The following is a 14,440-nucleotide window of genomic DNA, read 5'->3' as shown; positions in this document are numbered from 1 at the left end:
AAATTTTGGTCCTCATTTTAGAAATTATAATTAACTTAAGTACACGAACAACCTATTCGTTTGTTCAGTGGTCCTATCGATAACGATAAGTTCGATATCGATAGAAGTCTTGTTTTTATTTTGTTTAATGTAATATACAATACGAAGTAATTGTTTTGATTCCATAAGAATGTACGACGCATTGGAACGCTGCCCAGGAGCCTACTGTGGGCGATCACCGCTAGGAAACAACAGCTGGAGCAGCTGCGGGGTCTGTCCCCGAGGATCTCGGGTTGGTGTTCTAGCATCCTTCGGAACGGCGCCTGGGAAATAATTTACTTTTATATTGTTCAGGTGAACCAAAGTTATGCCTGCTCTCCATGCCGCGACGAGTTAAGCACGTACTCCTGGCTATACCTGGGATTCATGACCATGCTGCCGCTTATGATGCACTGCTTTTTCATAGACATGGACGCCAAGGATCGCAAGTGAGCGGATAAAACTAACTAATCCAACTGGAAGGGAAACTTACACAGTGATTCCACATAGGTTTTCGCGGAAGCAGCTGATCTTGACGGCCAGCGCTTTCGTTGAGGTTGCCATATCTGCCATCCTCGCCACCTTGCTAATGGAGCCCATGTGGGAGCTGCGCCTCTACGCTTGTGATGTTCGAAAACTTACTGACTGGTACACATTGTTCTACAACCCCAGCCCCAATTATGAGGCACGAGTCTACTGCACCCAGGAGGCAGTTTACCCATTGTAAGACCCACCCAAGGCTCTAGGTGTTCACAATAGTCATTCAATTTAATGTTCAATTTCCAGGCAAACCATCGTGCTGGTTTTCTACTTTCTGTGCCTGGTGAACATGTTTCTCATACGCCCGCTGGTTAGCAAAATTATGGATGTAGGGGGCAGAAGCAAGGCGCCCATTTACTCGGCTCTTTACTTCCTGCCCCTGCTCACATTTATTCATGCGTTAGGATGTGGGTTGATCTGTGAGTACTTAAGGGCTTGTTAATATTTTAGTTTTGAGATTTTTTTTCTTTTCAGACTACTCCTTTCCGTACCTTAGCGTGGCCATATCCATGGTGGCCAATGCCATCCACTATTCCCTCAAACTGGATCAAACCCTAAAGGCATTGGTTCACTCGTCGGTGTGGGAGTTAAAAAACGTGGTCATCATAGGTAAGCAAATCGCGCATTCACCATACATAAAGTATACCAGCACCTTACTTTCCCAGCTGTGCACTGGATGTTGTTGGCATACGGCCTCACCTCCCTGAATTACCACTATGCCTTTATGTGCTTGGTGCCCTTTCCCACACTGTTCTACATTTTGACCGTACGTTTCACGGATCCGGCCGAGTTCCGCGAGCTGGAGTCGAGAATTTGATGCGGCGACGTCCAGATGCAAATTTTTCACGCCCGGGGAACTCGTCGATCGACTGTTGTTATCTATGTGTAGTGTACGCGTCAATTAATTTATTTATATTTAGTACGTAGCTCAGACTCAGACCTGTTCCGAATATACATAAGTGCTGCTCTAAAAGCCATTGAGAAAAAAGTTTAGGAGCAGGTCTACTTTAGTGTTTTCGTAGCATAACCTTCATCGATTCATCGTTCTTTTCGTTTTAATTATATTTCACATTAATTATACACATACGCGTCAATTAATTTATTTATATTTAGTACGTAGCTCAGACTCAGACCTGTTCCGAATATACATAAGTGCTGCTCTAAAAGCCATTGAGAAAAAAGTTTAGGAGCAGGTCTACTTTAGTGTTTTCGTAGCATAACCTTCATCGATTCATCGTTCTTTTCGTTTTAATTATATTTCACATTAATTATACACATATAGTAATATTAAATACAAATCATCAGTTTCCCATCTCTAAAATAGTTTTTACACAATACGTATTGCTACATATTGGATTTTGATGCCGCATTTCACGTTCAGATCCTTCGTTCCAGTGTGTAAAGTCGGGGGCATCGTAGTCGTCTTTGTAGTCATCGTCGTAATATTCCCGTATCTCAAGTCGTAGAAAAAATAACAGAAGTCAAGGACAGGGTGCAGGGGATGCAGAGCGGAGTATAAAAAAATCAATACCAGCCAAGAGAATTAAGTGTGATAAACGCAAGCACGTCCTGTTTATGTTTTTTTTTTTTTTTTTTTTTTTGTGGGATGAGAGTTGTCACTGCCGTTTTTTGGAGTGTTGACATCTGATTTTAGGGCGTCTATTCCGCTGTCGTGCGTTCAGTAGTGGCTGCAGACTTGTTCCGCTCTTCAAGGAACTTCAAACGGCGCTTCCTTAGTTCGCCCAGCTCCGAGGAGTGCTCCTCAAAGTCGGCATCGGAGTTGGGAATGCTAACTGCCTCTGTGGCTGTCGATGGTATATCATCCTCGTCTGCGTCCGCTCCCAAATCCTCAATGATTACCTTCTCTGTAGGCATCGTCGGAGACGCTGCGCTGGCTGCTGCTGTGGGAGTAACCTGGTGAGCCTCCAACTTAGCCATGGCCGTGGCCGAGGTACTGGGCATGTCGTAGACGCTAGAATCAGCAGATCCGTTGACCGGGGTGGCTGGCGTCACCGCAGTGAGCTGCAAGCGCGCAGCCAAACTTTGGTACTCAGACATCATTATCCCCGCGGAATCCAGCATTAGGTTTATGTTTTGCAGCAACTGAAAGGTGATCTTTGATTAGAAAATGTAGAATGAGGAGATAATCGAAATCGGACCTTTAGACGCTGCACAATATGATCACGTTGATGGCCCTCCATGGCCCGCAGTTCTTCGTCGGTAAAATTGGTCAGGTCCTGTGGAATCAGCGGCGGCGGCAGGGGCGGGAGGTAGCCGAAGTGGGGTGGTATCATAAAGGGCGAAAGCATGGGCATTACTGGCGGAGGAGGGATCTGCAAACTAGCCGGGTTAAGCAATCCATTGGGCAAGCCGCCTGAAAATGAAAGGCGACGATTATGATCGTGTCTTAGGAATCAAACTTCAAAACTCACTGGCATCGCCGAAGAGATCCGCAAAGTTTGGCGGCAAGGTTTGGCCTCCGGCTACATTGCCGTTGGCTCGTGCCTGATTGCCGTCCACTAAGGCAGTTGGAGCTGGATGAAGCACACCACCAGCCGGTTGAACACCTGCTGCAGCCGGAATGGGATTTCCAGCAGCTGCGGCCACAGCCTCATCGGCTTGACGTGGCATCGCTGTGGAGTTCACGGTTGGAGTTCGAAGGATGTTCAAACGGCAGGTTGGACAGGTCTGCTGGCGCTGGAACCACGAGCGCAGGCATGTAGTGTGGAAGATGTGTCCGCAGGGCAGTTTTTTTGAGTGATTGACCATGTCCTCGCGACAGATGATGCAGATGTTGTCTGACTGGCGCAGCTCCTCAGGCGTGGCGTCGGGATACAGGGTATTCATGTTGCGAATGGCCCGGCGGGACATTATCACGTCATTTAGGGCCCTACGGAAGTTGCGTATGGTAAAGAACATAGGCCTGAATACGAACATGGGCAGCGCGTATATCTTAGCCATGATCACCACAAACAGTATGTACAGCACCACCTTAATAAGTCCAATGACCAGCTCTGTGTAGAGCAGGAACACAGCCTTGTTCTCCCAGGGCGTGTCCGTGCGCATTTCCGCGGCGTGAAGCACGTACTTGATGGCCGTGCTGGCGATTACGGTCAAAAGGATGGCGTATTCAAAGCCAAAGACCAACTGCACGGTGGGACCACGCACCAAAGTGGAGTTGTAGGCATGGATCAAGAGAGCGTAATCTAGGATGCCTAGCATTGTGAGCAGACTGCCCACGCGAATGTGAAAAAGCCAGCCGAGTACGGGAGAACGTTCCATCTACAGTGGATCGAGAATTAAATAAAATGGGTATTAACTGGACGCAAGACTTACAAAGTCCACCCGCTCCTCTACCAGCCAATGGAATGATTTGAGAAATAGAAGAACCGTGAACAAGGCCACAAAGCGCGGATTGAAGTCATCCCGAAATACGGTAAAGGCCAAGCAGGTCTCCGTAAGGGCGTACCAAAAGCGCTCCAGCAGATGCTCAAACTCTGCGGCACGCAGCGTGCCCAGGAATATCTGAGGGATTAACAATGTTAATGCGGTTTTGCAAGGTACTCTTGCTGATATGTCACCTTGCTTAGCAGCTTGCCGAACATGAAGACAATCACAAAGAACTGTATGTATATGACCTGGAAGCAAACGAAAACAAGGTTTAGGCATGGGACTGGATTGTGTGATAGGATTTACTCACCCCCATGGAGGCGTTAGACTTGGTGATGTAGACCACCGCAGGATAGAACTGCTGCTTTTGGTAGTAGGCAAATCCAATTACCGCGCTGGTCAGCGCCATGCAAACGGACGATAGGAGCAGCTGCATGATGCCGGTCGAGGTCGCCAGGGCCGCCAGCTGGCTGATAGTCTCCAGGAATATGTTAATTTTGGCCGGGATCTCTGCCTGCCCCCACTCTACATATAAGGCCGTAGCTCTCGGACTTGGTATCACTTGGGGAGAAACCGAAAATGTCCTCTATGCTCTCGTTGACGTTGGAATTTAGTCGGGTTTTGTTAGCCAAACGAAGTTGTTTGCATTGCCATCGAGATTTCCAACTCTGAAACTGATGGTTGCCTCTGTCAAGGCGTATTAATATTTTTATTTTTAACTACCGATAATTACACGTATGAACTTAGTCGTGCTACCAGATGGTGAAATATCTTATCGATATTATATGACAGCACCGATTTTCTCTACCAAACAATCGATTGCCCTCACGGATTCCCATGTCACGGACTATTTCTATTTTCAAATAAATGTAATTAAATTAGTGATTCTGACCCAGTTCGAAGGAACATTAAGCGGAGGATATACACCGCTATCTGCATATTATTTCTATAGTTAGTTCAAACGCAGTTTCCAAACAATGATGTTTCACAGTAAAAAAAATTTTTATCATGAAGGCCAAATCTAAACATAAATTCTTTTAAATTTACAATTTTAAGTTTATGTAGAGAATTTCATAAAAAATAACAGATGAATTTTATTCACTTTATTTGCGCTGGTCACACTGCAACCGCTCTTATCAAAAACCGGGCGAAGAAGAAGATGGTTCACAAATGTTTGATAAATATTAAATTGTAACTCGATAGAAATATTCCGATTTGCGATGAGAAGGCATTGGATGCCCGTCATCTTCTTACTGCTTGGCAGTCTCCAGGTTCTATTGGCTTACCCCGAAGACGACTTCTTGGTGAACGCCAATCGCAAAGAATTAACTGATTCCCCTTTGTTTGAATATGGTGATGTCAGAAAGCCCACACCAACCAAGGGATTGTTGTACCCCAGGGACTCGGAGACCCGTGAAGTGCGGAGCTTGGATGGGATGTGGCAGCTGGTTAGAAGTGACCCATTTGACCCCTTACAAGGAATCAGGGAGAAGTGGTTTATAGATGCCCTAAGAAAGACCGGAAGGGAGATTATTTCGATGCCAGTGCCGGCATCCTATAACGACATCACCACGGATAACTTACGAGATCACGTTGGAACCGTATGGTATGAACGTACATTCTTTGTACCGCGCTCATGGAAGGCTATGCAACGTACTTGGCTGCGATTCAGCAGCGTTCACTATGCGGCCGTGGTTTGGATCAACGGAAGGAACGCCACAAGTCACTCCATTGGTCACCTACCCTTTGAGTCAGAGATCTCGGGACTGCTCAGCTTTGGCGGCAATAACAGGATCACGGTGATGTGTGACAATCGTTTGAGCAACCGCACCATTCCTCAGGGTTCTGTTTACAAGGTGGCTACGGATGACGGCTCCGTGCCCGTCCAGAGTTACACTTTCGATTTTTTTAACTACGCGGGAATCCACAGGAGTGTGCACTTGTACACTACCCCTCTGCTGCACATAAGCGACTTGGAGGTTACCACCCAACTAACTAACGAAGGATTGGGCCGCATAGACTACCGCGTGTGGTTGGAAGCGAGTAAGGAGGGCCTCCAAATCCAGCCCATCCATCTTCGGGTGCGACTGAGGGACAAAGATGGTCATGTGGCCGCCCAGCAGATCAACAAGGCGATCTACCATGGTACTCTGCTGGTGCCCAATGCAACTCCCTGGTGGCCCTACCTAATGCATTCCGATCCCGGATACCTGTACAATCTCCAATTCGAGCTGTTTGTGTCCAGCAACAAGAAGGAGTTGGAAGCTCTGCAGGATACCTACCGCCTCCCAGTGGGCATACGTTGTTTAAATTGGGACAACGACACCCTGCTGCTGAATGGAAAACCCCTCTATATGCGGGGTTTTGGACGGCACGAGGACTCCGATGTGAGCGTGTTTGTTAGGTTAATCTGGTCACTGAGCTTACCAAAATCTGTATTTTAGATCCGCGGAAAAGGATTGGATAATGCGCTTCTTGCTAGAGACTTTAACCTGCTGAAGTGGACTGGAGCCAATGCTTATCGCACCTCTCACTATCCCTATTCCGAAGAGTCTATGCAGTTTGCCGATCAGCATGGTATTATGATCATTGACGAATGCCCTGCTGTCAATATAGACATCTTCGAGCCTCAGCTACTGGAGAATCACATGTCCTCTCTGGAGCAACTGATCCACCGGGACAGAAACCATCCAAGTGTGATTGCATGGTCGGTAGCCAATGAGCCGAGATCGAACAAGAAGGGAGCCCTTAAATACTTTGAGTCAGTAGAAAGTACATCTTACAAAAAAAATTTAACACGGATGTCTTACCTTTAGATCCCTGGTAAACTATGTAAGAGGCATTGCGCACGGGCGACCTCTAACCGCGGCTATAAATGCCAACTCTTCCAGTTGCCATTTGGCGCAGTTTCTGGACATCGTGGGTTTCAATCGCTATAACTCTTGGTATCAGAACTCGGGCCGTACTGACATGATAATTAACCTGTTGACGATAGAGGCCCAGAGTTGGCGGGACAAGTTTGGAAAGCCTGTCATTCAATTTGAGTACGGCGGCGACACTATGGAGGGCATGCACTCTGTAAGGAACCCCGTTCAGACCTATAATTGAGTCTAATTCTGACTTTCCCTAAAGCTTCCCGCCTTTATTTGGTCGGAGGAATACCAGGTTGACCTCTTCTCCCGCCATTTCAAGGCTTTCGACGAGCTACGTGGAAGAGGATGGTTTATTGGAGAGTTTGTTTGGAACTTCGCCGATTTTCGGACCGCGCAGAGTCTGTATTTCAAACGTTTTTAAACAAGAGTCAAAACCAATTAAAATTATCCACTGCAGCTATTACTCGCGTGGGCGGCAACAAAAAGGGAGTCTTTACAAGGAACCGGCAACCCAAAGAAGTGGCTCACATCCTTAGGCGGCGATACTTCGCATTAGCCAAGGAGCTGGATATGTTTGGGCTGCCTGAGGATCTCACTGTTTACATTTCCAAGCATATCCATAACGAACTTTGAATTCGTACAGCCAGAGTCGCACAAAGAGTTCTCTTGACCAAGAGACCGTATTTGTATGTTATAAAAGTGCGAGTTCTTCATACAATGAACTACGCATTACATTAAGCTTTAATCAAATTTGTCAGCAATGGTCTGTGTAATAATTTTTTATCAAAATATGTATTATCTACTCCTTTTACATCGTGATTTCTAATATATCTACTCTCTTTTAAACGCCTAACCTTAGCTAATGATGGAGAAAACAGATTACCAAAATAACTCAAGAAAACCCAAAGCCTTTAAGGTTGCATGGTTCATGTAGTACAAATGTATCTATCCACCTACATATGTATTACCCCTTCTCTGATATCTTCATTTGCTTTGCCATGGTCAACTCGTGTTGGTTAAGACCTCTCGACTGCAAACCTAATTAACTCATTTAGACCCCCGTAAAACCATTTATGTTTTCTGCCTTGCCACTTTCCGCGTTTTGGCCAGAGAAACACAAAATAGCAAAATGAGGCGCACAATGGGGCACCTCCATGGCCAGAAAGCAGATGAGTTGGCTGAGCGAAATCGTGGCATAATTAAGGAGGCTAAATGAGCCAGCCAACGGTGATCTTCGATCTGTGATTGCCATTCTCCACGCTGGCCACACACATTAACTTTTACTTTTACCCCGCCTCGAGAACGGTGCACCTAGATGAACACATGGCGGGTGGATCAACTGGTCAGACTGCCTAGTGTCTGGGGTGTTGCACAAGGCACATCGTCGCGGACTAGCTGAGGATGTGGAGTTTTGCATAAGCCAGCCGAGTGGTAGCACCCAAAGGCTAAAGTTTGCTGTAGAATGCCAGCATGAATGTGTCTTTTTATGCGGAAAACAAACCTCGGGCTGAGACATAGACACCGGACCACCGCCGACTCAGAGCGGTCACAGATCCCATCCCAGCGGACCAAGGCAAAAACGTGTCGCAGCAATTTCCCATTCAACGTCAGTTTTTCCATGCACACCGTGCTATCTTTTGCCTGATTTTCGGAAAAACTTAGCCCAAATACATATAGGTATTTTTTTCTTAAAAATAAGTTCTTTGTGTTTCTTGACATCAATGAGTGGATGCTTGGACTGGCTTATAATTGCCCAACTGTCAGTTAACAAAAATCTGGTGCCTTTCAAAGTACTTACCATTTTCTTTGAGTGTCTCCTGTTGCTGCTGCCCAGTTTGCCGTTTCGCATTGCACAGGCACTGCATTTGCTCCACCACCTCCCACCTCCACCAAGTCTGCGCATCTGCCCGCTAGCCGGCTCCATGCTCCGCACTCCAAGTTCCCTGCTCCAGCTCCATGACTGCGTCGTTGGTCTCCGCGCTTGACTTACATAAAGCGGGGAGCACCGCGCATGCCAGATCCAAAACCCGTTTCGGCCCGCTACTAGGAAACGACAGAAGCGTCACTTGGCCCAGGTGAAGTGGAGATGGAGTGGAGGAGGAGCGGAGACCACTCACCTCCAAGAGCTGGGTGTTTGGCCATAGTGCAGGTAGTGCGGCTACACAGTTATTGAAGTCTAGTCTTAATGCCTAGAGAACAAATTTTTCCAAATTTCGAACATTGGGTGATTCGCTTTTAAATCTGGACTTAATGGGATCTTTATTTTTGCGATACTTTATTTATATATTTATGCACTGCAATTCTTTAACTGTACGTCAGTCGGCAAAATAATTCAAAATCCTAACAGATAACAATCTGCGCAACTTATACCAAATAAATAATTTTAATGCAATCAGATTGGGATAATCTTGGATCTTTTGGAGCTGCTCCCACCGAGGCTGCGGAGTTGAGTATACATACATATGTGAACAATGGCAGTGCGGTGTGCGAAGTAGGCACATATTTTTCCTGTGTACCACACTCGCTGGCTTATGTAACCTGTGCAGCCTGTCCAAGGGTTCATCGGCTTGGAGGGATCTGCAGAGAATGAGCCACCAAACACCATCGGACGGCAAACATTTCGCGAACTCATCTTCATCAGCGTCGCTGCAACAACTTTGTCGCACGGCAATTCTCCCTCTGTCATCAATAGGCCGGAATAGTCGGTTTTTTTGAGGCTGATCAGCCTCGTCTGCGACTGTGAAAAATGACCCCTCCCGTAGTCAATTAAGTAGGCAGTTTTTGTCCACCTGTCTGTGTCGATTAGCAATTCCCAGCCGAAATGACGCACCTGAATGGATCAGCGAAACCAGAACGGTGCTGTGTGCGAGGTTGCGCATACGCCATGATGGCTCTCAACTAGGAACACTGACTGCTGGTCACCAGAAGAAAAGAAAGCACGGCGCGCAGCTTATAGTTTCTAATTTATAGAATATATTTTGTATACTTTTTAAATAAAATGTTAAACTAAAGCGGGGGCGATGTCCCCCTGCAAATGAGGAACAGCAAACGAAATCTCGATGGCAAACGAGGCGAATTCGTTTTGATAATTCAGGCGCGTCTGGCAGTTGGCAGCTTTTGCATTTGAGGGGATTTTATTTTTGTTTCGGCTTTGTTTTGCTATTGCTGGCCCAATTATAGTGTCATAACAATTACGCACGCACACACGGAGGCATAATGAGTTTCGGTTCGGTTTGGGCCGGGCTAAGTCGACTGAACGGCGAAAACTAAGAGCCAAGAGCCAAAGCCATCGGCATCGCCATCGCCATCGCCATCGCCATCACTGTCCAAAGCTGACCTAGTGGCAGCCGTGTTAATGATGGATATGTTCAGATAGGCCACGACGTATAAAAAGCGTTCATTAAAGTTGCAAAAAGCGAGGCAAAAACAAGCGAAGCCAAATGCTAATGAATGAAGAAGTTATTTTTGAACTCCCACAATTATGTCAATAACGAGCAATTGCTATTCAAAGGACCATCGCAGATCTCATAAAATGTTTACTAAAGATAGAAAGGTGCCACAGCGCCAAGCATACAATAAATGATGCATTAATTAAATAATTAATGTCAGCCATTTTTCTGGCCAGGCAGCATCTGGCATGTGACCTTTTCCCGCTGCTCCAATTACACGGCCGAAAGTGAAGTCCCACAAAGGTGGGATTACGCCATCGATGGCAAGAGACCTTCGCCGGAATCTCTCGACCACAATAAACCGAATTAACGCCAGTGGCAGCCACAGCAGATCTAAGCTGTTCCGAGCCACGAAAATGATTTAGCGCACTGTCATTGAGTCGGCTGCCTCCGCCATCGAGTGTGAAGTGTTGACTTTCATCTCATTGATGCCCCCGAACCCAATCCCAGTCGAACCCGATCCCCATCCAAAGCGCTGACCACCAACTGCAGATCGTGCCCCAACGCAGGGCGACACGCAACACAGATAGTCCTTCACTTTGGAGCGTGAAGGTTTCCGAAGAGCCCTTAATACACTCGCAGAAAAGTCCGATTGTTGATTTCGATGCTGACTTAAACATGATAATAAGGAAATGAAATCACCACTAAATATCATATCAAATGAAATACTTCTGCGATCACAGAATAATAGTTGATATATGTCCTTACTTTTCTCCTGACTTTCAAAGTACACGAAGTTGATTTCTCTGCATGAAGCGGAGCCAAAGTCATTGCCGGTTTTGGGTATTTGCGAAAGTGTGAGTCGAGATGTAAATAAACCTCATTTAGTCCCATTTACGGCCAGGTTCACTTCCACTCGCATGCAGGCGTCTTCCCTTTCATCGTGTGTCTTCCCTGCACCTTATGGTTGCCATATGCGACTGCACAGGAGCTCATCCGAAGACATGACGTAATGGGCCTCCAGTCCATCGGGGACTTCTTTCACTTCTGCCAGAATGAGCGCAGATATCTGGTTTTCGATCTTATTTCGAGGTCATTTGGTAGGGTTAACTTAACCACGTCTAACTTATGAGTGCAGGTGTATTACCTGGTGTGTCGCTAGTTGGACACTGAGCTCTGGCATTCCCAACTGCATGCCTTTCAAAGCGTAAAGTGCAATTTTCGGGCTCTTGCGATTGCAGCACTCATCTGATAATGTACATACTCGTATAATTAGGCTCCTTGTGAAACATTAATTATACGCCCCGTGGTGCCATGGCCCTACTGCTCCACATCGAGATCGTACGAATTATACGGGCCTCGGCCTCGGGCCCGTCCCCGTACCCGTCCCCGTCCCCCGCCCTCCTGACTCCCCCGATTCGCATTTCCCAGCCCATTTCGTAATCTTCGTGCCCATGTGACGCTGATGCTGATGGATGACGAGCCCAGGTTGCGACTTACCCACAATTGAAATGCAACTGCAGTTGGGCAACGGGAAACGCGATTTGCAGTTTCGTCGGTGGAGCCATCCCTCATGGCCAAGAGAAATATGTTTTGGTAGCCGCCATGATCCTCCTGGGCTGTCGAAAAATCTCAGTGGCTGCGGCTGGGTTACTTACCTTCGGAATCGATCGCGGTGGTGGGAAAAATCACTTCCTGGTCCGCGCGAATCGAAGGAAAGTGCCAAAGAAAATTTCAAATACCAAAATCGTTAGCGACATTTTATTTTTTTCGGCCTTTTCTTTTTCTTCTGTCTCTTCGTTGTTTTCCAATTGGAAATTTTGTTTTATTGTGAGAAGCGCCCAGCAGCAAAAGAAACAAGTTGCAGACGAAGTTTGGCGATAATGACGTTGCCGAGTGGACGGACGAGTTGGCCCGAAAGCTGAAGAGCAGCTGAGCACCGGCGGGTATAAAGAGTGGCTCTGCTGGCCGTGGAGATGCATTCAGTCGCTGGTTCCCCACTCGGAAGCAACCAAATTCACTCCACTCTACTCTACTCAACTCTTCCCCCCAACAAACACACTCACCCGAATCGTCGCTATGAACTCCTTCTCAGTGGTAAGTAACACACGATCCCGACGACCTCAAGACTCCAGACCCCACGGCCGACCAATCTCGGACACCAGCGGATTACAGACCTTTAAGGGATTTAGAATGAAAAGCCCTTTCAGACCGCAAGCGCTGCAATTGGATTTTCTCCTTGTGCTTTAATCTATCTGATTTAAGAGAATTCAATTGACGAGATCACCAGTTTGATATGGAATTTGCACTAACCTCCACTACCTACTTTCAGTTCTTAGTGTTCGCGCTGGCCGCTCTGGCTGCAGCAGAGCCACCATCCGGATATAACTATCCCCGCGGCGGAGGCGGTGGTGGCGGCGGCGGATTTGGAGGTGGCTTCGGCGGCGGATTCGGAGGTGGCGGCGGCGGCGGCTACCAGGCTGTGAGCGGCGGCTTCCAGACCTCCGAGGGCCAGAACGTGGATCCCCAGCTTCTGGAGCAGGTGCGTCAGATCCTGCTGAACGAGGAGAGCAAGCAGGGCGGCGGTGGTGGTGGAGGCGGCGGCGGTGGTGGCTACCCTAGTGGCCCATCGAGCAGCTACGGTCCACCTTCCACCAGCTACGGCGCCCCCGGAATCGGAGGCGGTGGCCGTGTCGTGGGCATCGATCTGGAAGGCGTCCGCCAGGCCATCCAGGTGGCCCAGTTCGCCCAGCAGAGCTCGCAGGCGGGAGGTGGCGGCGGTGGATACCCCAGTGCCCCATCCGGATCGTATGGAGCCCCTTCAAGGCCCAGCGGCAGCTATGGAGCGCCCTTCTAGATCTTCGCCAGGTCTCACATCCGAAAGACACACCTCTGCCAAAAATGAATACCGACGGACACGAAACCGACAAAGACGACTCCAACACTAAACCAATTTGGGCAACCTGGACCTAAAAAAGGAACTACCGATCACCGATCCGCTCTGATCCCGAGAGAACTGGAGATCGCTTCCCCTTCTCAAGCCCTCTTCCCGAACTCAGCGACTGTACCCCAACACTCTGAAACGCCCGATCCCCGGAAACCCCAACCCATTCGGGACTTCGTCTCGGGCTTTTTTGTAACCCTTGTAAATAGTTTCTCACACTACACGAATACAAGAAACCCCGAAAACGAAAGCCACACAACAACACCCACAACACCAAGATGGAGAACACCCCAGAAAGTGTTATAACGCATTACTAGCTCGTAAGTGTTTTTATTTTATATGAAACAAACAAAGAAACAACAAAAAAATATGAAAACAATAAAAAAAATAGTAAATTTTGTCACCGTTAAATGATTGCATTGTTTTAATTTCAATACCGCGAATCCATGGGAGTTTCGAAATAATGGCTATCTCGCCAAACCTCATTTCATCTAATGAAACTGACCTCGTTCCGCATTGCTTGCCTCCAAAACACTCGATGATCTCGTAATGGCAATCCACTCACATGGACCCCCCATTCCAATTGATCGGCTTCGCAGCTCTACGTAAACCGAGTTGTCACTGGCCCCATGTCAGTGTTTTTAAATACCAAGCCAAGCACCTCCACCAATCCTTTCACTTTTTCACTCGATAATAAGGTAGCTTTAACCCCTGCCCTATCTCCACGTACACTGAGCCAAACAATTGGGCTTGTGTTATCACTAATTGCAAATGCCAAATTACACATCTAAATGATTTGAGTGAAAAGCTAATATAATAACTTTCAACTTAGGAAAATATCTTGCAGATACCAGATACGTATGTATGATTCATTGGAGGCGGTGTTGTAGCCTCTTTCTTGCTGTGTACGAGATACTCTCGGTCGTGCAAGTGCTTAAAATGGAAGATGTGGTTGAAGTTTGGGATGTGGATGGCAGATGGAGCCGGAGGGGCGCTCATTACGCGAATACTGCGACATATGCAGCCGAGACTCTGGGCCAACTGCAGCTGCTGGCGGGGAAGGCGATGGGGGGATGATGAGTCGATGGACATCGACAATTACCACGACCGAAGTTGGAGTTGTGGCCCAGAGCCATAAATGAAGTGGCAGCTGAATCTGAAGCTGCAGCCACTTAACCAACATTCGGCGTCATTAGATTTCCCAATTGAATGCGTGCCGAGGTGGCCGTCCTCTATGTACAAACAAACATACATACGTGGAAGTGCACCCAAAAAGCTGCACTATG

General features: G+C 47.4%; 4 protein-coding genes across 4 annotated transcripts; 3 read left to right on the top strand and 1 right to left on the bottom strand.

Annotated features, from left to right (window-relative positions):
* Positions 1-83: 83 nt before the first annotated feature.
* On the top strand, positions 84-1,831 carry LOC6619530 (JNK1/MAPK8-associated membrane protein). The gene is made up of 6 exons (XM_002043709.2): positions 84-271; positions 334-467; positions 529-741; positions 805-977; positions 1,033-1,167; positions 1,224-1,831. Exons 1-6 carry the CDS (start codon positions 170-172, stop codon positions 1,373-1,375), a joined length of 909 nt encoding a protein of 302 aa, XP_002043745.1. The 5' UTR covers positions 84-169; the 3' UTR covers positions 1,376-1,831.
* Positions 1,832-2,136: 305 nt separating this feature from the next.
* On the bottom strand, positions 2,137-4,970 carry LOC6619529 (E3 ubiquitin-protein ligase HRD1). The gene is made up of 6 exons (XM_002043708.2): positions 4,259-4,970; positions 4,140-4,196; positions 3,895-4,083; positions 2,991-3,840; positions 2,718-2,932; positions 2,137-2,661 (listed from the first exon to the last, which is right to left on the bottom strand). The coding sequence occupies exons 1-6, from the start codon at positions 4,382-4,384 to the stop codon at positions 2,218-2,220; spliced, it is 1,881 nt and encodes a 626-aa protein (XP_002043744.1). The 5' UTR covers positions 4,385-4,970; the 3' UTR covers positions 2,137-2,217.
* Positions 4,971-5,071: 101 nt separating this feature from the next.
* On the top strand, positions 5,072-7,674 carry LOC6619528 (beta-glucuronidase). Its single transcript, XM_002043707.2, has 5 exons — positions 5,072-6,335; positions 6,393-6,709; positions 6,765-7,026; positions 7,081-7,219; positions 7,279-7,674. Exons 1-5 carry the CDS (start codon positions 5,169-5,171, stop codon positions 7,452-7,454), a joined length of 2,061 nt encoding a protein of 686 aa, XP_002043743.1. The 5' UTR covers positions 5,072-5,168; the 3' UTR covers positions 7,455-7,674.
* Positions 7,675-12,184: 4,510 nt separating this feature from the next.
* LOC6619527 (glycine-rich cell wall structural protein 2) lies at positions 12,185-13,187 on the top strand. Its single transcript, XM_032722699.1, has 2 exons — positions 12,185-12,307; positions 12,543-13,187. Exons 1-2 carry the CDS (start codon positions 12,290-12,292, stop codon positions 13,065-13,067), a joined length of 543 nt encoding a protein of 180 aa, XP_032578590.1. The 5' UTR covers positions 12,185-12,289; the 3' UTR covers positions 13,068-13,187.
* Positions 13,188-14,440: the final 1,253 nt, after the last annotated feature.

The sequence above is a fragment of the Drosophila sechellia genome, chromosome 3R, assembly GCF_004382195.2.
Source record: "Drosophila sechellia strain sech25 chromosome 3R, ASM438219v1, whole genome shotgun sequence".
Classification (NCBI taxonomy): Eukaryota; Metazoa; Arthropoda; class Insecta; order Diptera; family Drosophilidae; genus Drosophila; species Drosophila sechellia.
The sequence above is the reverse complement of the archived record's forward strand: the minus strand, read 5'-3'. Positions and strand labels throughout refer to the sequence as shown.

Bases quoted from the DNA above. Each gene is read 5' to 3' on its own strand.
- LOC6619530 (XM_002043709.2), top strand. From the start codon at position 170: ATGTACGACGCATTGGAACGCTGCCCAGGAGCCTACTGTGGGCGATCA. The intron at 742-804 runs GTAAGACCCACC...TTCAATTTCCAG, and splicing joins CAGGAGGCAGTTTACCCATT to GCAAACCATCGTGCTGGTTT. The intron at 1,168-1,223 runs GTAAGCAAATCG...TTACTTTCCCAG, and splicing joins AAAAAACGTGGTCATCATAG to CTGTGCACTGGATGTTGTTG.
- LOC6619529 (XM_002043708.2), bottom strand. From the start codon at position 4,384: ATGCAGCTGCTCCTATCGTCCGTTTGCATGGCGCTGACCAGCGCGGTA. The intron at 4,197-4,258 runs GTGAGTAAATCC...GTTTGCTTCCAG, and splicing joins AGTCTAACGCCTCCATGGGG to GTCATATACATACAGTTCTT. The intron at 4,084-4,139 runs GTGACATATCAG...TTAATCCCTCAG, and splicing joins TCGGCAAGCTGCTAAGCAAG to ATATTCCTGGGCACGCTGCG.
- LOC6619528 (XM_002043707.2), top strand. From the start codon at position 5,169: ATGAGAAGGCATTGGATGCCCGTCATCTTCTTACTGCTTGGCAGTCTC. The intron at 6,336-6,392 runs GTGAGCGTGTTT...TCTGTATTTTAG, and splicing joins GACGGCACGAGGACTCCGAT to ATCCGCGGAAAAGGATTGGA. The intron at 6,710-6,764 runs GTCAGTAGAAAG...TCTTACCTTTAG, and splicing joins GGAGCCCTTAAATACTTTGA to ATCCCTGGTAAACTATGTAA.